Source organism: Fistularia commersonii, chromosome 27 (assembly GCF_037954325.1).
Source record: "Fistularia commersonii isolate RoL2024-O1a breed Wild chromosome 27, RoL_Fcom_v1.0, whole genome shotgun sequence".
Taxonomy (NCBI): Eukaryota; Metazoa; Chordata; class Actinopteri; order Syngnathiformes; family Fistulariidae; genus Fistularia; species Fistularia commersonii.
The window spans coordinates 3602713-3626219 of NC_141310.1; the positions used below are offsets into that span (position 1 = coordinate 3602713).

General features: G+C 43.4%; 1 protein-coding gene across 2 annotated transcripts in view; it reads left to right on the forward strand.

The window, feature by feature from the left end:
* Nucleotides 1–1918: 1918 nt before the first annotated feature.
* The window catches only part of myo1ea (myosin IEa), a 44684-nt gene continuing 23095 nt past the window's right edge, over nucleotides 1919–23507 (forward strand). For both annotated transcript variants that reach the window (XM_086175279.1, XM_086175280.1), the window contains exons 1-7: nucleotides 1919–2278; nucleotides 13714–13857; nucleotides 15106–15195; nucleotides 17652–17746; nucleotides 21323–21410; nucleotides 22160–22249; nucleotides 23073–23204. In XM_086175279.1, coding sequence (XP_086031405.1) covers nucleotides 2276–2278; nucleotides 13714–13857; nucleotides 15106–15195; nucleotides 17652–17746; nucleotides 21323–21410; nucleotides 22160–22249; nucleotides 23073–23204 — 642 coding nt within the window. In that variant the 5' untranslated portion in view covers nucleotides 1919–2275. The remainder of the gene's footprint in view (nucleotides 2279–13713; nucleotides 13858–15105; nucleotides 15196–17651; nucleotides 17747–21322; nucleotides 21411–22159; nucleotides 22250–23072; nucleotides 23205–23507) is intronic.

A 23507-nucleotide genomic window follows, 5' to 3' on the forward strand; every position in this document is an offset into this window, starting at 1 on the left:
CATCAGTACAGAAAGCCTGTCAAAGAGCAGGTTATGCTCACGGTCTGTAACGATGACAACCAATTCAGTTTAGTTTGCTGCTTGTCCTGAAAATTGAGGCACAGTATGGGTCCAATTGATACAGTTCCAACCCAAGATTTCATTAAATATGTTTAACAAAACATGTTGCTGGAAGACAGTATTTAAGTTTACCCCTCGTCTCCATACATAGGGGGCGGTGGTGCACCTTGGCTTTTGGTGGCACCACCAGATATTACACAGCAAATAAAATAAAACATTATTATAATCATGCCAACAGTGTTTTAAGTTGGTCTTCCTTGGTCTATTCGAACCTAATTAAAAGAACTGTCGAATTCATTGTTATAAGTAACTTACCTGAGCCACGTAGCCAGGTAATTTTACTCAGCCAGTTTACTCCAAACTCCTCATAACTGCACAGATAAGTGATGCAACACTGAAAAAAAGATTAGCATACATTGATTCAAACATTTCATTTATGTTTTTTGTTGGATCATCAGAGCAAATTTTTCGTCTATTTTTAAAAATGTTTGATCCAGTTGCCGTGAACTTGAATCATTCAGAGCCATTCCAAGTAAAAAACAGATAGATCTCATAAACATCATCACTGTTATCTCGTAACTGCAAAACTATCTTGTGATGTCAAGTCAGTGGAAGAAATTTAAGGTTCAAATCTTTGTCTCGAAGGAAATTAAACAGATTAACTAATGGCAAATTTGAGCTATTGTAGAACTTGAGTTGATAAGTATAAAGATGATAATAATCATACCCTCATTTCTGTAATACTCTATTTTTCATAGATATATAATAGAAAAAAGAGCAATATAATGGCTATTTACAGTATCTTAGCTCAACTTATCTGGCATCTATGGCTTGATCGGAGTCCTGAATCATACTCTTCCATCATCATCATCATCGTCATCATCATGCCGCCTAAAAGACAACATATATATATATATACATATATATATATATACATATGTGTGTGTATATATATATATATATATATATATATATATATATACTCCTCTCTTCAGAATATCATACATAAAGTATGTACCCGAAGCAGATTTATGGGATCATGAAAAAAATAGTAAAATGGTATATCAATGGAAAAGTGGCTGGTAATAGTAGAGTTATGAAAATGAGAGGAGGATTATTAATTCCTGAGCACAATTTTTTCGAGCATATGACATTTTTGGTGTTTCATACATGTTTCTCCATGTATAATCACAAACAATTATTTTCTGCACATAGTTCAATTAAAGTGATGCAATACTTTACAGTCATAGATAAACTGGGATGAACAGCGAAAGCTCCATCTAGTCTCAAATCTCAACGAACTGCGACCTTTCCACAGTAACTGCTGTGTCTACCTTTGGCCACCTGATGGCGTTAAAACACTGCCTCAATGGTCAACGAAAAAAGTGACAGATTTAATAGTAGAGATGTGGGAGTGAGAAATGAGAATGGGAGTGACACATCAAATGAGAAGAAGTGTAAACACCCAACACGGTAATTTTTTCCGCCGCTTTTTGACACCCTGCTGCTTCTGTCTTTGTGTATTTCAGTTAAGTTTGTGAACTTAAATTATATTGTAAAATCCCTATTACAATGAAGTGTTTTGAATCCCTGAACATGAGAAAATGACATTGTCGCTATTTTTATTTTCTTTTTTCTTTTTTTCTTTCTTTCTTTCTTTCTTTCTTTCTTTCTTTACTTATTTTGCAAATTTAGCTGAACTTCGAACTCTTTCGTCTCAAAAACGGAACTCGATTTTGTTTCAGCGTCTCTGACGGGGATTCGCACTTGCAGGCGCCGACCCGGAGCTTCTGAACTGCGCATGCGCAGCAGGCCCGGTCACTCATGAATATTTAAGCATCCTTCCCGTTTTGCGCCCCGCGATTGGACGCGCCGGCACCGTTTCCTGTGTTTTTGTTTTAGAGGCGACTTTTGAGGCTGTGCTGTCCGTGAGGAGAAGCAGCCAGTCCCCGGAGCGTGAACGCTGCTCGGCCGAAGGTCGCACCATGGACGGAGGGCCCCGCTGAGCAGCAGCATCCGCGCGTCTGATCCGGAATATCTCCTCGGAAAACTTGGATTTTTTTGTTCTCTCTCTCTCTCTCTCTCTTCAGGAGAAGCCAATAGACTTTTTTTGCATCACTTTCTTTTGTAATTTTTTTTTTATTTTCAACCCGCACAACTATTGGCCGGATCACCCAGAGGAATATCGGTGTGACTTCTGTGCTGAAGGGAGAGGATGGTGAGTAGCATGTACACATATTTTTATATCTAGTTATAAATTACAATTTCTTCTTCACAATTTCTGTGTTGTAAGTCCCATGTTTAACACAAAGTAAAAATGAAAATTCTTGAAAAGAAAACAGAAGTAAATCTGTGAGCCTTGTTCAATTGTTTGCTTAGGTGACTTTTTTAAATAAAAAAAGTCACAATTTGTCACTTTTACAGTTAGTTTTGTACTGAATAGCCAATTCATATACTCTTATACTACCTGCAGTTCTCTTCTTGCCTCAAGCCTTTCACTCTCAGTAGTTGAGGATATAGTCTTGACAGCAGGTCTGACAGGCAGCGTGTGTTTGTGCGGTTAAAGCATGGTACCAGAACAACTGAATTTGACTTTGTCTGCCCCAGAGATGTCATGTCACAGATGGTGGTGTGGGGCTTCAAAACAGGTTTCCCTGCTCAAAAAACCCGTTCTTCTTGGACGAGTGCAGTGTGGCATGCATCAGGTGGCGTCTGTGTGTATGTACATACTGTATCCCTGCTACCTGTGCGTCCACTTCCGTGTGCGCTTGCCTGCCAGTGACATGGAGACAGGTTTTTCTTGGTTACTGAATGCATTCCCTGCAGCAGACACACCTAGAGCGAAGATGTGAAGGTGACTGTGTGGCCTCAGCGTTGTTTTGGCAACATGTCTCAAGCTATCAGCATCGTGCGAAATTCTCACCTTGAACATCCAGTGATTTCTGCCATTAGAGGCTCTTGTGGGCAACACTTTCACTTTTTAGCCGCAAAACATGAGCCTTTTTTGCAAGTTTACATGTATCTTTATGTGATACATTCAGCGAGAGAAGAACTATTGTTAAAACGAGAGGCGGTTTCCCACAAGCACAACAATAATGTCCATTTAAAACAGGTTTGACTGACACCTGTTAGCGTTCTTCCAAACAAATAGCCCATTCAAGCCAAATTCTCAGGTTTACGTAATACTCTGTCAGCATAATGCAACCATTTCATCTCAAAAATGCAAAGTGAAAAATATCATCCTGTAAAATGTTCTCCCTTCAGTCCTTTTCCGAGGTGTCTACTTACATGTCCTGATGGAAGTGAAAATCTTGATTTGCTTGCATTGGAGCGAATTAAAGGAGTTTCCCTCCTCTTGGTTAAAATGGTAGCAGAAAATTTTGAATTTATGAATCTAATGTTCAAGTATCTGAAGGAGAAAACTTCTCAGCAGCTTTAAGGATTCAGTCAGAGATAAATTGGAGCCTCTGGTGGTTCAGTTTTGAATCCAAAACAATGGGATTGTCATTGTGATTTTTCAGACATCAGCATCTCTACCCTGGTCCCCTTTTTCGCCACATGCTGAATAGCACGTCGGCAGATGGTTTGAATTAGTTTCTCCTGCGGGGAGGTGCGTACTGCACCCCCGCATCCCCCTCATTTCAAAGCTGGTGCTCCATTTTCAAACCCATCGCTGCCGTTGAGATTTCCTCAGGAATTCAAGCAGTTTCTCTCAAAACAGGATGAACACCCCTTCAGCGGACCTGGGGAACTCGTTCGTCTTGTCACCGGGGCTCAGTGCGCTCTCGCTCATCTTGATTAGTTCCAGACGTCTCTGTTCAAGAAGCCACCACCATCATTTCGCTTTGCCAATCAAATAAAACCCTCAGCGGTGTTCTGTACCAAGTCAGCAGTATTTCCACCAAAACTAATGATGGGTATGATTGGTGTTGACACATGAAGCATCTCTCATATACACCATTCATGATGTGATGAAAGTATTCTTGTAAACTGTGAACCAGGAGGTGTTAGTCTGTTTGTGTACCATATCCCGTGATCCCTGTTATTTGGCTCCCCAAAAAAATAAAGAAATTATTTCTTAATTTTTTTCAAAGGCACCGTCAAGCAAACCTTGAAGAAACTTTCACTCTCCTCTCACCGTGTCTTTGCTGTGGTCCTGGCCTTGCAAACTACTACGGTGCTATTTTAACCGAGACCGAGCTGAATGTCTTGGCAATAATTAGACCGCTGCAACATTTAGCGGGCAGCTCTACGCGTTAGAAATGTAATCACATATTTGTTGAAATTTGATGACAGTAATCAAATGTAAATGACAGAGATTTTCATTTGTTTTCCACAGTAAATGTTAACTTAAGCTTAAACCAGTAGTGTTTTTTTGGGTAACCAATGTATGTTCATCCAAAGTAAGTACACATTCACATTAAGGGTGTATCTATGCGCCGTGGAACTCGAACTCACGATTACAAACTACGATTATATGACTTGTGAAGCTGAGAATTAAAATTTCAAAAGAAACTATGACATATTATATTTCATGTAAATTAAAAAAAAAGGTTAAAATGATGCATTTAAATTTAGCAGATGCTTTTGAGTCTGAGAAGAAGAGTTCGTTGGCTGTCAGGGCTCAGAGCTGATAGGATACCTGTTAACAGTTGATGTGTTTGTCAGAGATCACATTTTTTCTTAAAGTGTGAGCATTTTATCTGTTAAGAGTTCAGTAGCTCATTACGCCGTCACCGTGAGCAAGGACAACTGCAGCAAGTGCGATGGTGTAAAGAAATCAGACCGAGTATTGACCCCTGATGCGGCCCTCAAAATAAGCCTTTCTTATGCATGAAAACAAGGTTTGACCTTTATATGTTTTTTTAGTTTGTTTCTCTTTAGTCTTAGGTCATTGACACGGCCTTCCCTGTCTGTTTGTCAGAGCTCTCTAATAATCAACATGGAAGAAAAGTCAGACTGATAGCGTTCCGCTGTCAGACGCCGGCCGTTATCAGCACCTGAGCCCGTAGCCGGCCTCTAAATCCGCGCAATGGAAACATCATTTGTCGCGTCTAATTCAGCAGCTGCTCCTTATCAGTGACTCATTTTTGGAATCCCACTTCCTCTCAGACGATGTGTATGTTGCTCCAAATGATGGAAAAATATTGTAGCAACATACAAAAATATTGTACATGGACAATTTAAGAAAAGATAATATTCTTGTTCACATATTTCAATGTGGCATTGTCTGTATAATTTGCTCACTTATACAACCTCTGTCAGAGGCCAAGCCATAGTCATCACTGGGCTGGTTCCTTTTTGATACAGATTGTAAGCACCATTAATAATAGTTGGCACCTGCAGGAACTAATTTGTAATCACGTCCCTTTTGTACTGGGGTGCTGAAGAGACACGAAGCAATGCTAATCATGTTTCCAGTGCAATGTTACAGGCAGTGGAGTTGATTAACCAATGCAGAATATGTCAATCTGGGATAATGTGAAAGAAAGATACATCCTGGTTGATTTACCATCATTGCTGGCCTCCCTGGGCTTATTTTATGATACAGTTCAGTTTGGCTGCATTTGTACAAACAGTGGAGCGAATGGGGAAATATGAAGATAAAAAAAGAAAAAAAAAAGAAGTTCATGAAAAAGGGGAAGAACAAGGCTTGTCCATATTTGAACTGATTTTTCCGTGGCGACTAGAATATTTGCCCCGGTGTCATTTTTCTGGGCTTTTGCTGCCTGAACTGAACTCAGATTTATCAGGCATTGCATCCCCATGTTGTAAAAAAAACGCATTCCTGCTCTAAATATGCAATGATTTTTGCAGGAAATTGAATTAACATTACAATGATGTCGTTGCAACCCAGTTCAGTTTGATCATTTCATGAAGTCATTGAAAAGGAGGGCAAATGTTTACCAATTGCACTGGTTGGAAAATGCATACTTACCATATGGCTAAACCATGGCTTGGCCTTGTGTGACTTATCTCCAAATAAAAGGACACCTTTCAGACGATGGCATGAAACTCTCCACCCTTTTTCAAGAAACAGTCTCATATCTAACAATTATTTGACCTTTTTTCTAGGTATCAAGGTGCAAAAATAATGTGGAAGCTCCCTTAACCCATGAATCTTTTCTCACTTGTCCTCTCACTGCTCCCCAGCTGTTGCTCCTTTTATATGGATAGTAAAGGACCAATATATTATGTTATGGGATGCTGAGCGCTTTATATGACCCACGGCTTTTTTGTCTGGTTGGTTTCTTGGCCGGGCTTCCCTCCGTCAGGCACAGAGTTGACACACAGCGACAGACGAGCGCTCGCTGTCACGTTCGCTGTGATGGATAATTTATCAAAGCGTGTCCAGTTCACCCCTGCCGCCTGGTGTTTTCCTGCGTAAGAGTGGAGCACCCAGAGGAAGAAGGCATGAACTGCATGCAGGAACTTTTGAGTGGCACGTAGATTTCCTGGAATGAAAAACAATTAAGAAGACCTCCTCTACCCTTCAGGTAGAGCGAGATGTCTTCAGATAATTCTTTAGCTGCCGGAGAGCCGGTATGTGGAAATGATTTGACCCGACCGTCTCATACAACCCCTCCTATAGTCTTGAAGTTCGAAAGCTCACACGGAAGAATGCATCATCGATTGAAACTAGAGAATGTGGCCTTGTTGAGGAACATGGCCACGAGGTAGTTTCCACCGCAGATGGTTTGTTTACATTTAACCGCTGCCGAAGCTGCGTTAAAAAAGGCAATACGGCGCTTTGTGTAACACTTCTGGGATTTCAGCTGGTCCGCCCTAAACCACATGTCTGTGACGCTACGTTAAATTTGCCATCCCTTTCAAACTAATTAAAGTTTAATGTCAAAAGTCAGTGGTATTTTCAGAGTTGGACAGGGCTAAAGACAAACAATGCCATGCTAAAGCTGGGATTTTTATTTATTTTTTTTGTAAAAGCTGACATTTATTGTCTGTTCACAATTGATCATGTCTGTTTTCTTTGGGCGGGACGGTGCTCACCCTGCCCTGCGGGCATGCCGTTATGACATCACAACCAGGCCGTGCTAATGTTACCAAACCTTGGTTAAAATAACCCGCTAACCTTCTTCCTTTAAACGCCTCTGACTTTTAGCGGATCAAATCTATGCAACTGTGAGAAATCCAGTGGCAGGCAAACACAGCGCCTTTGGTTTGCATTTTTTATCACAGCCCCAGTTACAAACGGGTTACAAGTATCGCCAAGTGAGTTGCATTGTGTGACCAAGTCTATTTTCTCTTTGTGCATGTCAGTCAACGTCAAACAGCTTGATTGATTTATATTCTATTTAATTTATAAGCAAACATCTTTTTTGATACCATTCTTACACACGCAAACACACAGGCTAAAGAATAAGTATATGACTAATGTGAGTAGCTTAAAATGATAAGATTAGATTGACTCATTTATCTCAAGAAAGACTAGCTCCCTATAGAGCATTGGAATTATACCCTTTATGTTTAACCACACTTACCTGTACATTCGGACAGGATCCATTAGAACAGCTCTGCTTGCAATTCTACCTTTTACAGAGAGCATAATATTCATTTGAGGCTGACGTTGTTTTTTAGATATAAATTTCAACTCTGCTTTCTTATCAAGTGTTGCAAAAAAGAGCCTTAAACTAGAAATCAGGACATTTTGGAATACGTTTTTCTTTATTTCCTCTATATCTACATAAATGTGAAGGATACATATATATCTATATAATGTATATGTTTGTATGTATGTACATACAAAAACAACATAATAACAACTTTCAAAGTAGCGCAACACCAGTTTGAAAAACTTTATGACATTGTAAACATAATTGAAAGTGTATCAGTTTCCTTTAGTTGTATTGGCTTCTTCATGTGTACATAATTAAAGAGGCTAGTTAATGAGTGCCATGCAATAAAAACATATTTCTACATATACTTCAGCTGTGTGTGTGTGTGTGTGTGTGTGTGTGTGTGTGTGTGTGTGTGTGTGTGTGTGTGTGTGTGTGTGTGTGTGTGTGTCCCCAATCCCGTCTGAATGTCTGAGTAGGGACATATTCATACTCACACAAGTATTGCACTGTGCCCTGCAAACTCACACACACACACACACACACACACACACACACACACTGCATCTTAACCATTCGCAGTTGGAGTTTCAGCTTTTACTATTTTTTGTGACCAGTACAAACAATATGTGGGAAATCATTATCCTTACACTATAACTCTCCATGAAAACTAAAAGTACTCCATGTGGAAAATTTCCTCATTAGTGTTTCATTGATAATTTATGTTTAGTTAAAATGTGCAAAGTGTCCATTAAACATTTCTATTTAAATTTGGACTTGTACCATTCAACATCCTAGCACTTGCATCCACCACTTGACACAACGAAATATCAACACACGGACTATATGACTTATACAGTTTTCATTTTGAGAATCATGAGACAGACTGTTCTACCCTCTGTGTTTATGGTGCTTCACTTTCATTTATTGTTTGTTTGTTTTTCATATTTATTGAGGTGCTTTCATGCATCCATAAAAAGCAGACTGCCTGAGTCAGCCATATCTGCTTGTGACCTGGTTACAGTGAGTGAACCTGGACAAAGGGCAGCTCCGAGTAACAGTTCAGTACCTTATTAAATCCGACTCAGTGTTCGCCATGCCAGAAATATTTAAATTCAAGGAATAATGAGGACAAATCTGTCTAAACTGACCTCCACATTACCAGCTTTAACATATGTCAGAGGAAAATGAGCCGTGCTTTGCATTTTAGGGGTTGTTCTTCACCCTCAACTATTTAGAGATATATATATATATTTTTTAGAATAGGCAGCCTGAAGGTTCAAAGGTTTGTATCAATCTGATAAATAGGTATTGGAATTGTTTAACTTGCATTGGAATTTACTTTGCAGAGGAAGCAAGGAGAAACACCAGAAACAGCCCCTGCTTGTCTGGTGCTGTGAATAGTGGACATTATCTGTTGAAGTGGTCAGTTATTTACCAGGTTCGTCAGTGTTTAAGTTAAGTCTATTAACACCTTTGTTGGGCTTAGAAGCAGAGAATTCATCTAGTTTGACTGCAGAATTAGAGCAGGAGGTTAATAGTGAGTGAGACAGAGATATCAGCTGCAGGGATGATTGCCCCGTCTCCAGAGATCATGACCCGGTTACTCAACCGACGGTCGACATGAAACACAACCGAGTGTTTTTATCAACCCTGCCATGATCCCTGCAAAGAAACATAGCTGTGGAGCTTTTCCAAAATAATTTCTCTGCTTTTTTTAGCTCCTCCAAAACAATCCTGCTGCACTGCATTTGAGAAAGGGAGATGTCTCAACATTGATGTCTTCCCAAGAGGGAGGATGAGCTGCACCTTTAAGAAAGTTTTATTTATTTCCCAGTGTGTTAACATAGCATCTTTAGGAGGCGGGCTTTGAAAGCACAAGGTTTTCCACTACAGAACTCAAAGGTTGTTAAAGGCAACATGCACCTTTAAGATGTTTTTTCACGAGGAAAATAAACCAAACTGTGTAATTAAGCTTCGGCCTGTAAACAAATTTTAAATGTCGTGACTGTTAAAGTGTAATAGACTCTAGAACTGGAGATAACCCGTGGTAGCTGCCGTGCAGTTTGCTGTTTTCCTTATTTTTCAAAAAATATCTTCGACCTCAACATGCCTCTGCCTCGGGGGTCTTCTTCTCCAGCCGGTACACAGTGCTCTGTCCCCTCCCTTACTCCAGTCCACCACTGCCGGCCGTACGTGGAGGTTCTTCTTGGTCAGCATGGAATTAACATTGTAAAATGATTTTAGCAACTCGTGAGTCCACACAAAAATGTAAACAAGCCTGAAAGGCCCGGTCCTGTAACCGTTCCCACATCTGCCTTGATTTTTTTTTTTTTTTTTCAATGGAAAACCATCTATTGTCGTATCCATGGACATGCTTGTGGCTTTTCTTGGTAGTTGTTCTGAGTACATGACCTATTGGGGGAGGCGGCTGTGCAGTGAAAACAGAAATGTTGTAAAGCTTGATTTAGCTTCACTGTAGCTCTGCTTGATTAAAAGCCCCTTTCCTTATCTGATAATGGTAATTAGGTTTGACTAGTGCTGTGAAAACCCCAGCATCTCACAGCCAAAACGGCCCAAATCTGCCCATTATCTGATTTAGCTTTGCCACATTTGCTCTGCGCTACATTTTAATTTGGTTTACTCCAATTACAAGTTGGACAATCCCTCAGAAACAGTAAGATTAACAACGTCTTTTTTTAGAAAGCAGAGCTTTGTTCTCATCGTTTTAGCACAGAGCCGTCGGAGGAGCGCGATGCTTTGTGAATTGTGTGTGAAATCCCGGGGTGGAAAAGGAGAATGGCACAGAGGGGAGAAGTGAGGGAAAAAGTGCCGCTTATGATACTGAATCAAACCCAGCCATTTCCTGTACCCTAAGCCAGCTCTGCTCAGCACTCTCCATATAAGGTCATGGTATTTGCATGAAGGGAAAGCCTGGGCTTATGGATGCCGACTGGTGTTGAAATTCCTTTGTATCAACTTATGGGAAAATGTCTGGCCCTGTACTTTGGATTTGGACGATAACCTTGAATATTCCAAATACTAACTTTATCCCTCTTGACTTTTAACAGTTTCATCGATAGGTGATCTTGAAAGAAGCCGGGGGAAAATATTGTGGATAATTTGAACAAAGTCCTGCTTCCACTCAGTAGAGTAGCCACTCTGTTAGAGCTAAATGGGAGTATTGTTGTTATTACCTCCCTACACTTCAGCCCGTGTGTGTGTGTGTGTGTGTGTGTGTGTGTGCACGCGCTTGTGTGTGTGCGTGTATGCATCTGCATGAGCACATGTGCCAGGTAATCCCCAGCTTGTGGCGATATAAATCTGTTTACGCAGCGGGGACTCTCCTCCCTTTGGAGGCCGAAAGCAAGTCCCCGTGACGTAAATCCTAAAACATTTGCGCTGGAGCTCGTAAGGTTAAGGTAAGGTTAGGTTAAAGTTAGAGTACAAGTTAAGGGTAAACAATTACTTCTTGAGGGAGTAAGTCTGCAGGAAATGAATTTAATGCCATGTAATATCCCTGATGGAAAACAACTGTGTGTGTGTGTGGATTGTTGACTCATTCAGCTGAACACACACCAGCACATTTTGTGCAGACATCATCTCCAGGAGTCTTAATTAAATGCAAACATAAATTAGCGTACTAATAAGGAGGCGCAGGCGCAGAATCTTGTGTGGGGGGACTATAGCTCGGTACACCTTTTCCGACACATTCGCTCGAGCCTGGCTCTGGATCTGCAGAAGAGTGTGCTGGAATCAGGCGCCTCCCCGGCATTGTTGTGTGCAGGAGCGCAGCCCTTTTTCCCCATCCAGCTACTCCCTTTGCCTGCTGATGTCAGAATATTATTTTAGTCCCCTTGCCTCATTAAACAAGGTCTTAGTCAAAACAAATGGAGCAGTCATCAGAATGTTTGGCGTTGACCTCTTGCGTTTACGGCTTACCTCTCCTGTCTTCAATCTGCACATTTTCATTCCAGACATTGCAGAGACGGAGGTTAAATTTAGCACATTCACAAAGTTTTCTCTCAGTGGTCGGGCCAACCCTCGCGTGAGGTCTGTCTTCAGAAAAAGCGTCTTAATTTGTCAAAGTTAATTTGTCTAATAACTAGCTGCCAGTTAAAGTGTTCCCCGTAACTGCCTGCGTGAAAGAAGGCCATTAGTAGTTTTCTCCTGACAGACGCTGAAAGCCGAGCCGCCGCCGTCGATGTGTTCTCCGGACGTGACCGAGACCCACTCGGCCCAAAAACCTTTAGTCTCTTCTTGCAAAGTTAATATCCCATAAACTCAGAGGAATTTCGGTGATCGGCGGTCTTTCGTCCGCTCGTATCAAATGAGATGCGCCCGAGTTACCGGTCCCGAGTCATTGTGTCTTTCTTTCTCTTTACACTCTCTGAATATCACATCTGTTGTGTATCTGTCAGTCCCGGAAGAGGGGGCTTCTCCTGGGCTCTCCGGAATCCTGTGCGAGGTCAGCGCATGGTCAGATAAACACATTAATGTGTACCTGGAGATGTTGAATATCCATTACCGTAGCCGTTTTGGCTGATAGATTGATAGATTGTCTGAGGTTTGAGCCGCACGTAAAGGTGTGTCCTTCTTGAGGTCGTCTTAGAAGGAGCTGGAAGTCAACATAATGTCAGAAGGTCATCGGCGTGGCGTCAGAAAGATGCGAAAAAAAAGTGACGCTTAAGAAAGGGGATCAGTTGTTTTGTTATTTCACGCTCAGATCTTCACCCCCGAGACTTCAACCTGCCATTGTTGGAGCGAGGATGTAAACATTTCCTTTTGCCGCACCGAAATAGCAGTAAAAGCGTGTAAGTAGGTGTGATCTGGATAATTAATCAAGCGGTAATTTACTGCCCCACCACCGGAGACAAAAGACCTCCGGGCTCAGGCCGAAAAAAGCCGTTAAAATTCCTCGCCACCTTGCGCGCTGCGGCCGAGTCTGTAAAGCGCGTTAACGTCGCTCTTGTAAAGAATCAAATCACCGCGGGGGGAAATGAAAAGCCCTCCGGCCCTCCCGCTCTGTCACTTTGAGATAATTACAGATCGCGCAGATTCTTCCCACTGGATTATTTTATACGACCGAGTTACTTTCTGGACGCGAGTTTGGCCCTTCGCCTCACTCTATATTTAGATTTTCGCTCTCCGGGGAGGCCTCAATTACTGCCGCTGGGATGGTAATGTAGAACATTCGCAAGTATTACGATCATTAAAAACATTATAGTTTTGTCATAAATTCTGCACTGCCAGTCACCTATTGCCACATGTCTGCCCGGTGTGTATTGCTGAGTTCTGGAGCTTCGGGTCACTCGGCGCGTAGTTTCATGCACTAACGGCACAAAACGCAAAAGACGGATTGATGGATGAAGTGAACTTGAGAATCCAACTCTTATTCTATTCTCATTTTCTCCTCAATATGGCTTTCTTTTCGTCTTCCTCCGACAGTATTGTTTAGCGCCCTCTGCTCCTTCCTCTCGCCCCACTTCCTCTCCAAAGAGGGAGGAAGTCAGGAGTTAAATTGTGTGTTGACTAATGCTCTGGATGCTCGGCCGCTCTGAGTGGTTCTCCATCTAGGAGAAACAGACTCACAGCTCACAGCACATTGTGACCCTCGTCCACAGTAGCCAGACAACACTGACTCATAGCGCATGATGAATGAGCTCAGCTCTCTGGAGACACAGTCAGCTTCAAAAAAGAAAAGAGGGCAGAAAGCAGACTGCAAGGATGTGGAGAAGTGTTGTGTCAGAGCATCTCTAACACTTGAACAAATAAGCTCTTCTGGGAATCTGACCCCGCACTCCTCTAAAGCAAACCTGGCTCATGGCGGTATTAGGGAATGTGCGCGCGGCGGGTTTCGTCAGAGATGATAACAATTTTCCCTTCTGCTTTTAATTTCTCCGATTGCCTCAATGGCGCGATAAAGCCCGGCCGCGCGCTTTGAAGCCGCGCCGCATTCAAATCACGTCACGGCGCTTCTGCGGTACCTTGACGTCAGGCTCCGACCGGATCCACGCCATCTTTTCTTGTCTCTCCGAATCAAACCGACAATCACGCGTTTGTCTGTGCTTGTTTGCAGGGGAGCCGGGGGCACTACCGGTACCACTGGCAGAGCCACAATGTCAAACTCAGCGGCGTGGATGACATGGTGCTGCTCACCAAGATCAACGAGGACGCCATCGTTGACAACCTCAAGAAGAGATACATGGATGACTACATCTTTGTATCCTTCCCTCGCAAACGCGGTTCTCACCTCGGCGACGAATAGCAGCGTCCCGTCTCGTCTCTCTTTCCCAGAAATAGCTGGATGGTCACACAGCGTGTTAAAGCGTCAGTGAGTAACAGTGAGGTAACACCTTTTCTCTTAGGGGCCTCTCTTCGCTCCCTGGCCGGACCCCTATCTCCCGCCCATGCTCCTCTCACCGCCGTGCAAAATATGATGAGATAGGTTGAGGAATGGCTGGTTGCGTAACGTCTGCCAGAATCGGAGGGTTGCTGCTATCTTTGGTTAGCAGCTATAATTTATGACGATGGCTGAGGGCTGTTATTTTCATGAAGTACAAATGTGAGGTTCGGGTTTAAGACGCGCAGCTTTGGCTGCGCAGGAGCCACTTGTGACGTTAGCGTAGCCGAACGAATCGAGGGATTAATGAATGAATCGGGTCTTTACGCCCCGAAAAGCGTCAGCGCGGCGGGGGTCGGAGACGCGCCTCTCAGGAAGGACGGTTTCGACAACTCTGAATCATTTCCTAGAATCCGGTCGATAAATCCCAGCATATGAGGACGCCATGCCAGAGCTGTGGGTCCGTTTGGGCCACCCACCGTAGCAGCTTTATTTGCCCAACCGGCGTTTGGGTTTTAGGGCATAAAACCTCACAGCTTTACACGGTCAGTCGACTCTCTGTCATTCGGAAGGACTGCGTACTTATTTAGGGTTTTGGCTTAATCATAAAATACAGCCGCACACCATCTTCATGTCACAGAAAGCCAAGATTTAGTGGTGTGTTGTGATCCCGGTATTACGATCTCTTTGTTAAATAAACACGGAACAGTTTGAGCTGAAAGGCCATGGAATTGAAGGCCACCTTTTATTCTGTCTCCATCTGATAGGTCCCCCTCCAAAGAAAACATCTCGGGTCTGATTCAACGAATTAGCTTGAATGTATTCACTGATTCATCCCGTCGTCTCGTGTCCAGAGGAGTCCTCACTGTGTTATGAAATAGGATTTTGGCTCATCTAAATGTCTAAATCAGTCACCACCCTCTGCTTTTTGCCGGGAATATGCAAATATGTATATATCGGAATAAACTGACTGCAGTTTTGCAAGTATTTTAAAGTCACATGTTAAACACAATGTTTTTCTGTGTGCATTAATCAGTTGGATATGTTTCACATCCCTTTCATTCTTGCATTTGAATACAATATTAACTTTGTCCGTCGCCCATGACCCTTAACACACTGTCTCATCAGACGTACATCGGCCCTGTGCTCATCTCCGTCAACCCCTTCAAGCAAATGCCGTACTTCGGGGAAAAAGAAATCGAGATGTACCAAGGCGCGGTAAGTAGAGCGCCAGCCCTCCTCAGTAGATCCTTTGACGGTCGAAGTCAGGGGACGGTGAGAAAGGCGAGCTCGTGCTGTAAAAGCTTTAATGGATGATGGAGGTATCCAGGGACTCGGTGGGTTCTGCATCGTCCCGCCCGTCTCGTCTGCCTCCTGATGAAGAGCCGGCGTTTCCTCTCGTTTCGACATCCTCAACGCCTGCGAAAGCGCTTAGCATTGTATGAGCCAAAGTCGAGAGTTCACATTTGAAGGTTAGGCGTTCACTTAAAGTGCAAGGGTTCCTGATTTTTGTCACTTTCCAGCTTGATCAAGGAAAGACTTAAATCGCTAGTAATAACAGCAATAATGATAATAATAATCAATGCCCCATCAATGTATCTTTATCAGAGAGCTTGAATAACAAATTCACTAGAAGTCGTCCTCTTTATTTGTACCAGTGGAGTGATTTCTTGATTTTAGCTTAATGGTTCATATAATACTTATCATAGCTTTTATTTGATTTGTAAAATATAAAGGATGAGGGTGGTTTGCCCCTCTATCTTTACCGTAAAGTAAGAAAAGCAGCAATGTAAGGGTGTGTGTAAGGGTGACGGACCTATTTGTTCTTAAAGGAATGGTTCACCCGGAATGAGAATTACAGTTATTGTGTCCTCAGCCTCCTGCCGGGAGAATATTAAGTGACTTCTCGCTGAAAATCAACACTGCGGCTTCCCAAAACAACTGAAGAGTGACCAACTATCAAACCTTTATAAAAGAATCAAAACAACAATGAGAGCTCTCTGCCAGGCGCATGATGGGAAATATGACAAATTCTGATTGATCTTGTGTTTGGCAACCGGTCCCTTTGTTTCCGGCTAAAAAGCCAAAGCGAACATTTCTGCTTAACCGGGGTGTAAATGATGTCTTTTCAAGTGAATTTCACATGACTGAGCTCTGGGGAGACTCCGATTACTCCAGACCAGTGGTATGGAGGCGTTTTCTTTTTCTGCTTCTTTTATTATATTTCAACCTGGAATCAGCACGTTTGGGAAGAAGCTCCAAATCTGTTTTTTTCTGTTCTCCCCCCAGGGGCATGAACTTCAACTTAAAATGCATAAATGGGTCAATGATTCCTGTAAGGCAGGGGTCTCAGACCCGTGGCCCGCGGGCCAATTGTGGCCCTTGGAACAATATTTTGTGGCCCCCTGCCTGAAATCAGATCTTTGTGTTAGTGCAGCCCGCCTGTTTTTTCTCACATGCATCTGGGAGTTTTGTACAGTGGGTTTAAAAAAAAAAACGTCAAGGGGAAAGTGAAAAAGTAACTTTGCAATGTATTTTTTTGCTTCAAAATTTGAAAACAAAATGATTTTTTGATGAAAAAAATGTAGGGTCACATTGTTAAAACGATCTTTTATTTTCTTATTTCTATTAAAAGCACAAAAATGATAGCAAAAAAAAAAACAGGCAAAATTAAAAAGATTCAATAAAGAGATTTAATAACCAGAGTAGCCACCTTTAGCCTTGTAAACATATATATACATGCTACCAATCCATTTTCTAATAAATTCAAGTTCAAGTATTTTCCCACAGAGACTACTTTTTTTTCTCTCAACTCAGCAATATTTTTAGGGTGTAATGTTATCAATTCTTTTTTTAATATTCAATTTTAATATTAATTTGTCATGTATTTTTCTAGAGGAACAGTTCATTACGTATAAACATTTTTATGATTTACCTGTTTACCTCCTTTACACTAAAACAAAGGAAAAATTTGGACTTTGTGTTACTTCTTGGTGATGATTTTACTGGCACGGCTCCCTTGACATCAAACTAGGCCGTATGTGGCTCCCGGACCTAAATGAGCGTGACACCCCTGCTTTAAGGCATAAATATGATACACTGTTAGTTGGCCGTTGAATTTGTCAGCGAAAAGTGCTTCAACCTTACAGCAAGAAGATCCTCGGTTCAATTCCGACAGGGATGCTTTCCCTTGTGGGAATCTCCCATTAGAAGTTTCCCATCTCAATGAAAGGGTGAATAGTTGCATGTCTCTATTTGACGTGTGATTGAGAACGTAATAATGTTTTGGCTTTTTTATGGAACTGTGATTGACTGGCAACCGTCCCACGGTGAACCCCAACTTTCCACCCAGTGACAGCCGGTATAGGTTCAACCGTGAGTGCAGGATAAGGAAGATGGATGTATGTCTATCATAACACAATTTCCGTGTTGGTAATTAAGGATTTAGGGCTGCATGCCGGATTGACATACACACTGAATATTTCAGTGTCTGTGTTATTTTGGAGTCAGGAGCTGAACACTCTCGAAGCGCCCGCTATAAACAATTCATTCGTAGCTCGACACGCTCCAAGAATTCAGAGCATAACTCACTTTTTTTTTTTCACCGCGTCTGCAGTCGGACATGACCGATATTTCATGACTAAGAAGGTCTGACTCCATCCTTCTTTTGACAGGCCCAGTATGAGAACCCTCCCCACATCTACGCTTTGGCAGATAACATGTACAGAAACATGATGATCGACCGTGAAAACCAATGTGTCATCATCAGGTGAGTTTGTCACGTCGTCGAAACTGCCGATCAAATGCCATGTGACGGCCACGGTTGGGGAAATGACCTCATTTGATGAATCGATCAAGTTCTAAATCCGTTTTCCCGCACAATTTTGTGGTGTGGCCCCTTGTGTTGAGGAATCATGTGACCTAAGATAGGAGACAAAAGGTGGAATAATCTGTGCAAGGCGATCGGGGAATGATATAACAAGTGAAACGCCTCGGAGTCTGTGCTGAACATGATAATGGACGGGAGGGGAACCGGAGAACAAACCTAACAGGTTCCCCGACATCTTTGGTTACAGCTCACTGACCGAGAGCGATGCGATCCTTTGTTGGGTTTCCAGCATATCTTTACCAGCCTCAGCCGAATGCAAATGGTTAAAAATAAAAAGACGCACGCCTGGCTGGATTTGAAAGACACACGCTGATCCAGCTGATATTTGTTGACTCAGGCCGGGAGGCAGAAGTACAGTCATTGTTATGGGACCTATTTTTTGATCTCCCTGGTTTTAAAAGCAAAGAAATAAAAACACAGGAAGGACACCTGAGCGATTCTTGGCCCGACATTGCTTTCTGTCCCTTTCGCCGCTTGTGAATTTCAGGACATTTTCATTGTTGAATTTTTTTTGTTTTCAACTGTGTTTGTTACTCGCGCCGAGGAGAGCGTTGTGTCACGGTTAGGGCTTTATCCGACGCCCCGGGTCACCTGAGCGGCGCGGCTCCTATACTGCTTACCTCAGGGTGAATGAGCCCTGCTTCAGCACTTTGGTCTGTTGTTTGCACAGCGAGCAGTTCCCCGCTCAGTTTCCCACAAAAAAGGCATTGAGGTGGATTTTGTGATCCACTAAATCGTCACACAAAGGCATGGAAGTGGTTTTATGATGAACCAGGTCTCAGCAAACAAAGGCGCCCGCGAACCGCCGGAGCGGCGGTGCGCTCAGTTTTTGCTTGCGTCGGCTATTGTGCCAAGGAATATGTGCGAGTTAACGTTAAGGTAAATTCTGCATGTAGTGGCAGGTGGTGCTTATGACTCCTCTTGCCGGGATTGATGACATCCCTGTTTCTTCGCAGGCCGATACGCATCGGTCTTTTTCTTCCAGGTGGAATCAGATTGTGAAAGTTTCGCGCGGGCGGTTTTCAAATGTTATCAGTCGTGTCTGCGCAGAGCTGACCTCGCCGTCGCTTCAAGCGGGGAGGGTCATTTGTAGATCACCTGAGCTGAGGCACCTGACATCTAACCCCTCTGAAAAGCAGGGGGTTTTAAGTCTCTGCAAAACTACTATGAGCTCATTTCCAAATCCGCTCTGCTTTTCTTTTCAGGGGTTTTCACAGAACAAAAGAAAACAGTTTTAATCGGAGGGTGTAACCCGAAGTAGCCCACACAGCAGCTCTGTCTGTGTGTATGTGTGTGTCATTGAACTTTCTACTAATTTTAAGCTTCGACCTTAATTCGTCTAGCAGTTGTGTCACAGCTGGCAGAGCAGCGTACGCCCCGTTTGTTTGGAAATGAAGCACTTGAGACATGTTTGCTTGAAGCTCGTTGCAGTTTGCTCGAACGGTCTCTTCCCCGCTGCATAACTGAGGCTGTTTATGCGGGAATGCGGTGCCGACGATTCCTCTCTCACACGTCACCAAAGATTTACCCGAGTTAACGCTTAACTTATGACCTTGTTTGGTTACTAAATCGGTGCGGAAGTACACATGGCTTTTGAGAACCACAACAATGAAACTCGGGGGGCGGCAGAGTGGCACACAAACTCCTGCCTTGTGCCGAAAATAGCCCTTGAGAGAATGACTTCCAACGGGGGGGAGAGAATTCCATCTCTGGACGTCTGCCCACATCCAAGCGATGGTCAAACTCAGAATGTTTACCGCTGCCCCCCAACACGTCTTGCTGTTTTTTCGGCATTAAGTGTTCAGTGAAGTATCCCAGACAGATCTGGAGATTTTGGAGAGGTTGTGTCCGGGGTGGAGGGTTATAACCATATAGAGACTGCAGTATAACAGAGTGGCTCCCATGACTTCCTCTGGCAGCCCCTAACAGTCTGCAGCTGTGTTTCTCAACACAAGCATTACCAACCTGACTCCACTTTAAGGCACCGGAGAAAAAGAAAAAAAAAGGAAAGAAAGAAAAAAAAAAAACAGACTCTACTGTTACCCACCGCCAAACCACATGTGCCAAAGTGAGTATGACCCTGGCAAAATGAAAGGCAAGGAGGAAAAATAGACAGATAGGGTGTGGGTAGCAAGATGAAGGGGAACAGTCTGTGAATTTGACTTTGCAGAATTAATGTCCTTATTACGGTGCTATCCATCCGCCCAGATGTGCTGCGGCCCGTCACACACACACATGCGTGGATCCTGAATGAGGGTTTTCAACATGGCAGCAGCAGCTGTTAAATCATCATCCTTTCTATTTGAATTGCAGTTGTTTTCCCCTACTCCGTTTAAGAACGCGCAAGGCTTCTTGATACAACTTGATCAAATAGCCAAATGAGAAGCATTCAGCGTATCATCTTCATCCTTGAGAAAACGGCTATTTTTAAATGCTTCGTCTCCAGAGAAACATGAGAAAAAGAAAGCGTCGAAGGCCGAGAATCACCAGCGAAACTCATTTGTCAGGATGTGACATTACATTACATTCCATTCCAGTCATTTGGCAGACGCTTTTATCCAAAGCTACTTACAAAAAGTGCAGTTCAGTCACCGAAGATCCAAAGTACCAGTAGTCGGAAGACAGAAGTGACCACTCAACCAAATAGCCATCTCAGAACCATGTACAGAAATACATTCATTTCATCATTTTTGTTTTTTTTTGTTTGTTTTTTCCGGGGGGTTGGGGGCTAAGTGCGATTAGAAGGGTAATGCTTTGTGAAGAGGTATGTTTTCAACTCACGGCAGAAGACGGGCGGTGACCTCGCTGTTCTGACCTTTTTCGGGAGTTCGTTCCACCGCCGAGGAGCCGAGACCGAGAAGAGCCGAGACCGGTCCGATCGGCGGCCGGAGGCTCTGAGTGACGGGGTGGACGGTCGCAGAGAGGTGGCAGATCGGAGGGGACGGGTAGGGACATGTGGCTCGACCATATCCTGGAGATAAGACGGCGCTGCCCCATTCACCGCCCGGTAGGCGAGCACCAGGGTCTTGAACTTGATGCGGGCGGCTACCGGGAGCCAGTGTAGGGACATAAGAAGGGGAGTTGTGTGGGAGAATTTGGGACAATCCAACACCAGGCGGGCTGAAGCTTTCTGTAGAAGATCCAGAGGCCTGATGGTCAGCGCTGGGGCACCGGCAAGGAGGGAGTCGCAGTGGTCCATAGAGAGATGACTGGAACCTTGATGAGTATCTGCGCCGTATCCTCCGTGAGGAATCTGCAAATCTTCCTGATGTTGTAGAGGAGGAATCTGCAGGACTGGTGGGACGTTCGCTGAGATTGACAGTTGGTTGTCTAGGACCACACCCAGGTTTCTCGCGGTTGTGGCTGGCTTTACCACGGTGACCGTTTCTCATGTGAACGCTAATAGGATTCCACGAGTGAGAAATGCACAGAAGTAAAGATTTGTTTGTGTTCCAGTGGAGAGAGCGGCGCGGGTAAGACTGTGGCGGCCAAATACATCATGGGCTATATCTCCAGGGTCTCAGGAGGCGGACCTCGAGTCCAGGTAAGACTACCAGTCAGAACCACTCCTCCCTCAGACATCCTCATCATCATCAGGTCTGCCTTTTCTTCGGCTGTCCCGCTCCTGCAGTCCGCTTGATCTAAACGGGTGAAATAGCGCAACCACTATGATGATTGTGGAATTCGATTTTTTGATGTCACCGATTCGTCTTTCTCCGAGGCAGCTTCAGAAATGACCCTCAGTTCCTATCATTCTCACTTTGCAGACATGAATCCTTTTTTACGGTAATGTGTTTTTTTTCTTTATTTCAGTTCGGTCAATGTATTATCTGCTGAGCTCTGAGTTTGTTCGAAAAATACTACATTTAAAGTATTTTTGCGGTGTAACCTCAACATGATTCACCATGAACCGTCCTAAAGTAATATTTTATCTTCAAAAAGCTCTAAGTTTAGGAAAGTTAAAAATTCCACGAAGTAGCTTCCCCTCCGGTTCTGTGTACAACAGCTCCGCTGGAACGGCGCCCTTTTGCAACTCTGATCTAAAACTCATGTGTTTCTGACATACAGATGTCTCACAGCACAGCTCTTCCTCAAACTGTGTGTGTGTGTGTGTGTGTGTATCTGCGTGCATTCATGAAAGCACACATCCTTGTGTGTGTGAGTGGAAAGTTCCAGCGGTGTAAGTCGCCAGCCAGCCAGCCAGCCAGCGAGGACGTGAAGGGCGCCTCTACCTGCGCCTGCAGCACACACACACTGTGTGTGACGTAACTCACCGCTTCTTTCTCATCGCAGCACGTCAAAGACATCATCCTGCAGTCCAATCCGCTGCTCGAGGCCTTTGGCAACGCCAAAACTGTGAGAAACAACAACTCCAGCAGATTTGTAAGGGGTTTTCTTGTCCTTTTTGCCCTTTTACACCTTGACAAAATCACAACATGTATTACTGTTTTATCTGATTAAAATAAAGTGCATGCGACGGGAGCGCCGACATGGACTTATCGTGAAATATCACTGATGTTGAAAATCTTTGGTGTTTTTTTTTTTCCTCGTTTCAAACGTACGCTGAACAAGCTGAAATATTAGAGCAGAGAGAAAATCACGATGGAAACTGTGTCATACATGCAGTTGGTACGAGTTAGCCTCGAATAATTTCAGGGTTTAGCTTTTCTTTGGCGCACCTTAGGAATCCAGCTGAGACTTTGGAAAACAGGGATTTACAGTAAGAGGTTTTCTTCTGTTTCCTGTTTTACTGCATGAGGCTGCAAAAAACCTCCTGTGTGTCCTGGTTAACCAGAGAAATACTGACACACTGTACGGAGAAACATCAATTCAAAAACTGTCAAGAGCGATCTTTCCGAGGCTGCGAGGATCAGCGAGGATCGGGAAAGAGCACGTTTTAGAAAACGATTCAAAAATCGGACGCATATTTTTTTTTTTGCAACATAGATTATTCTTAAGCAGCAGTCCGGATTGAATTTGTGTCGGCACTAAGGGCCTGGGTCTTCTATTTTTGAGGCTAACTTTGGATTTAAACCGTCCCGTACGGCTCTCAGCTCAGTCAGAGCTGGAGTAGTTATTACTTGACAGATTTGTTTGGGCGAGAGAACACAGCACAATACTTTATGTAAGCAGGCGTGCCACTAGCAAAACTCGAAGCTTAATACAGCCCAATCCCACGCTGAAAAAAGACCTTCTCATCCACCAGGGTAAATACTTCGAGATCCAGTTCAGCTCCGGTGGCGAGCCAGACGGAGGGAAAATCTCCAACTTCCTTCTGGAGAAGTCACGCGTCGTCATGAGGAATCCTGGAGAAAGAAGTTTCCATATATTCTATCAGGTGATGTTTTTTTTGTTTTTTTTTACAGCACTGACTAACATTTGGCCCAGGACGACGCCCCTGTGAGGGAATATCAGGACACGCTGGACTAGATGTAAAATTTTGGCTCCAGGAAGAAGGTCAATGTGTTTCCAATGTGCATGGCTTTAGGGCCTCCTGGAAGAGATAGACGTGTGTTCTTCCCTATGCAAAGTGGAGCAGAGAACACGGCACAGATAATATGAACATACATAAGAATCTCAATGCCTGTATTTGATTGACACATCCCTACCCACTATATGAATTCATTTTGATTTCTTTTTA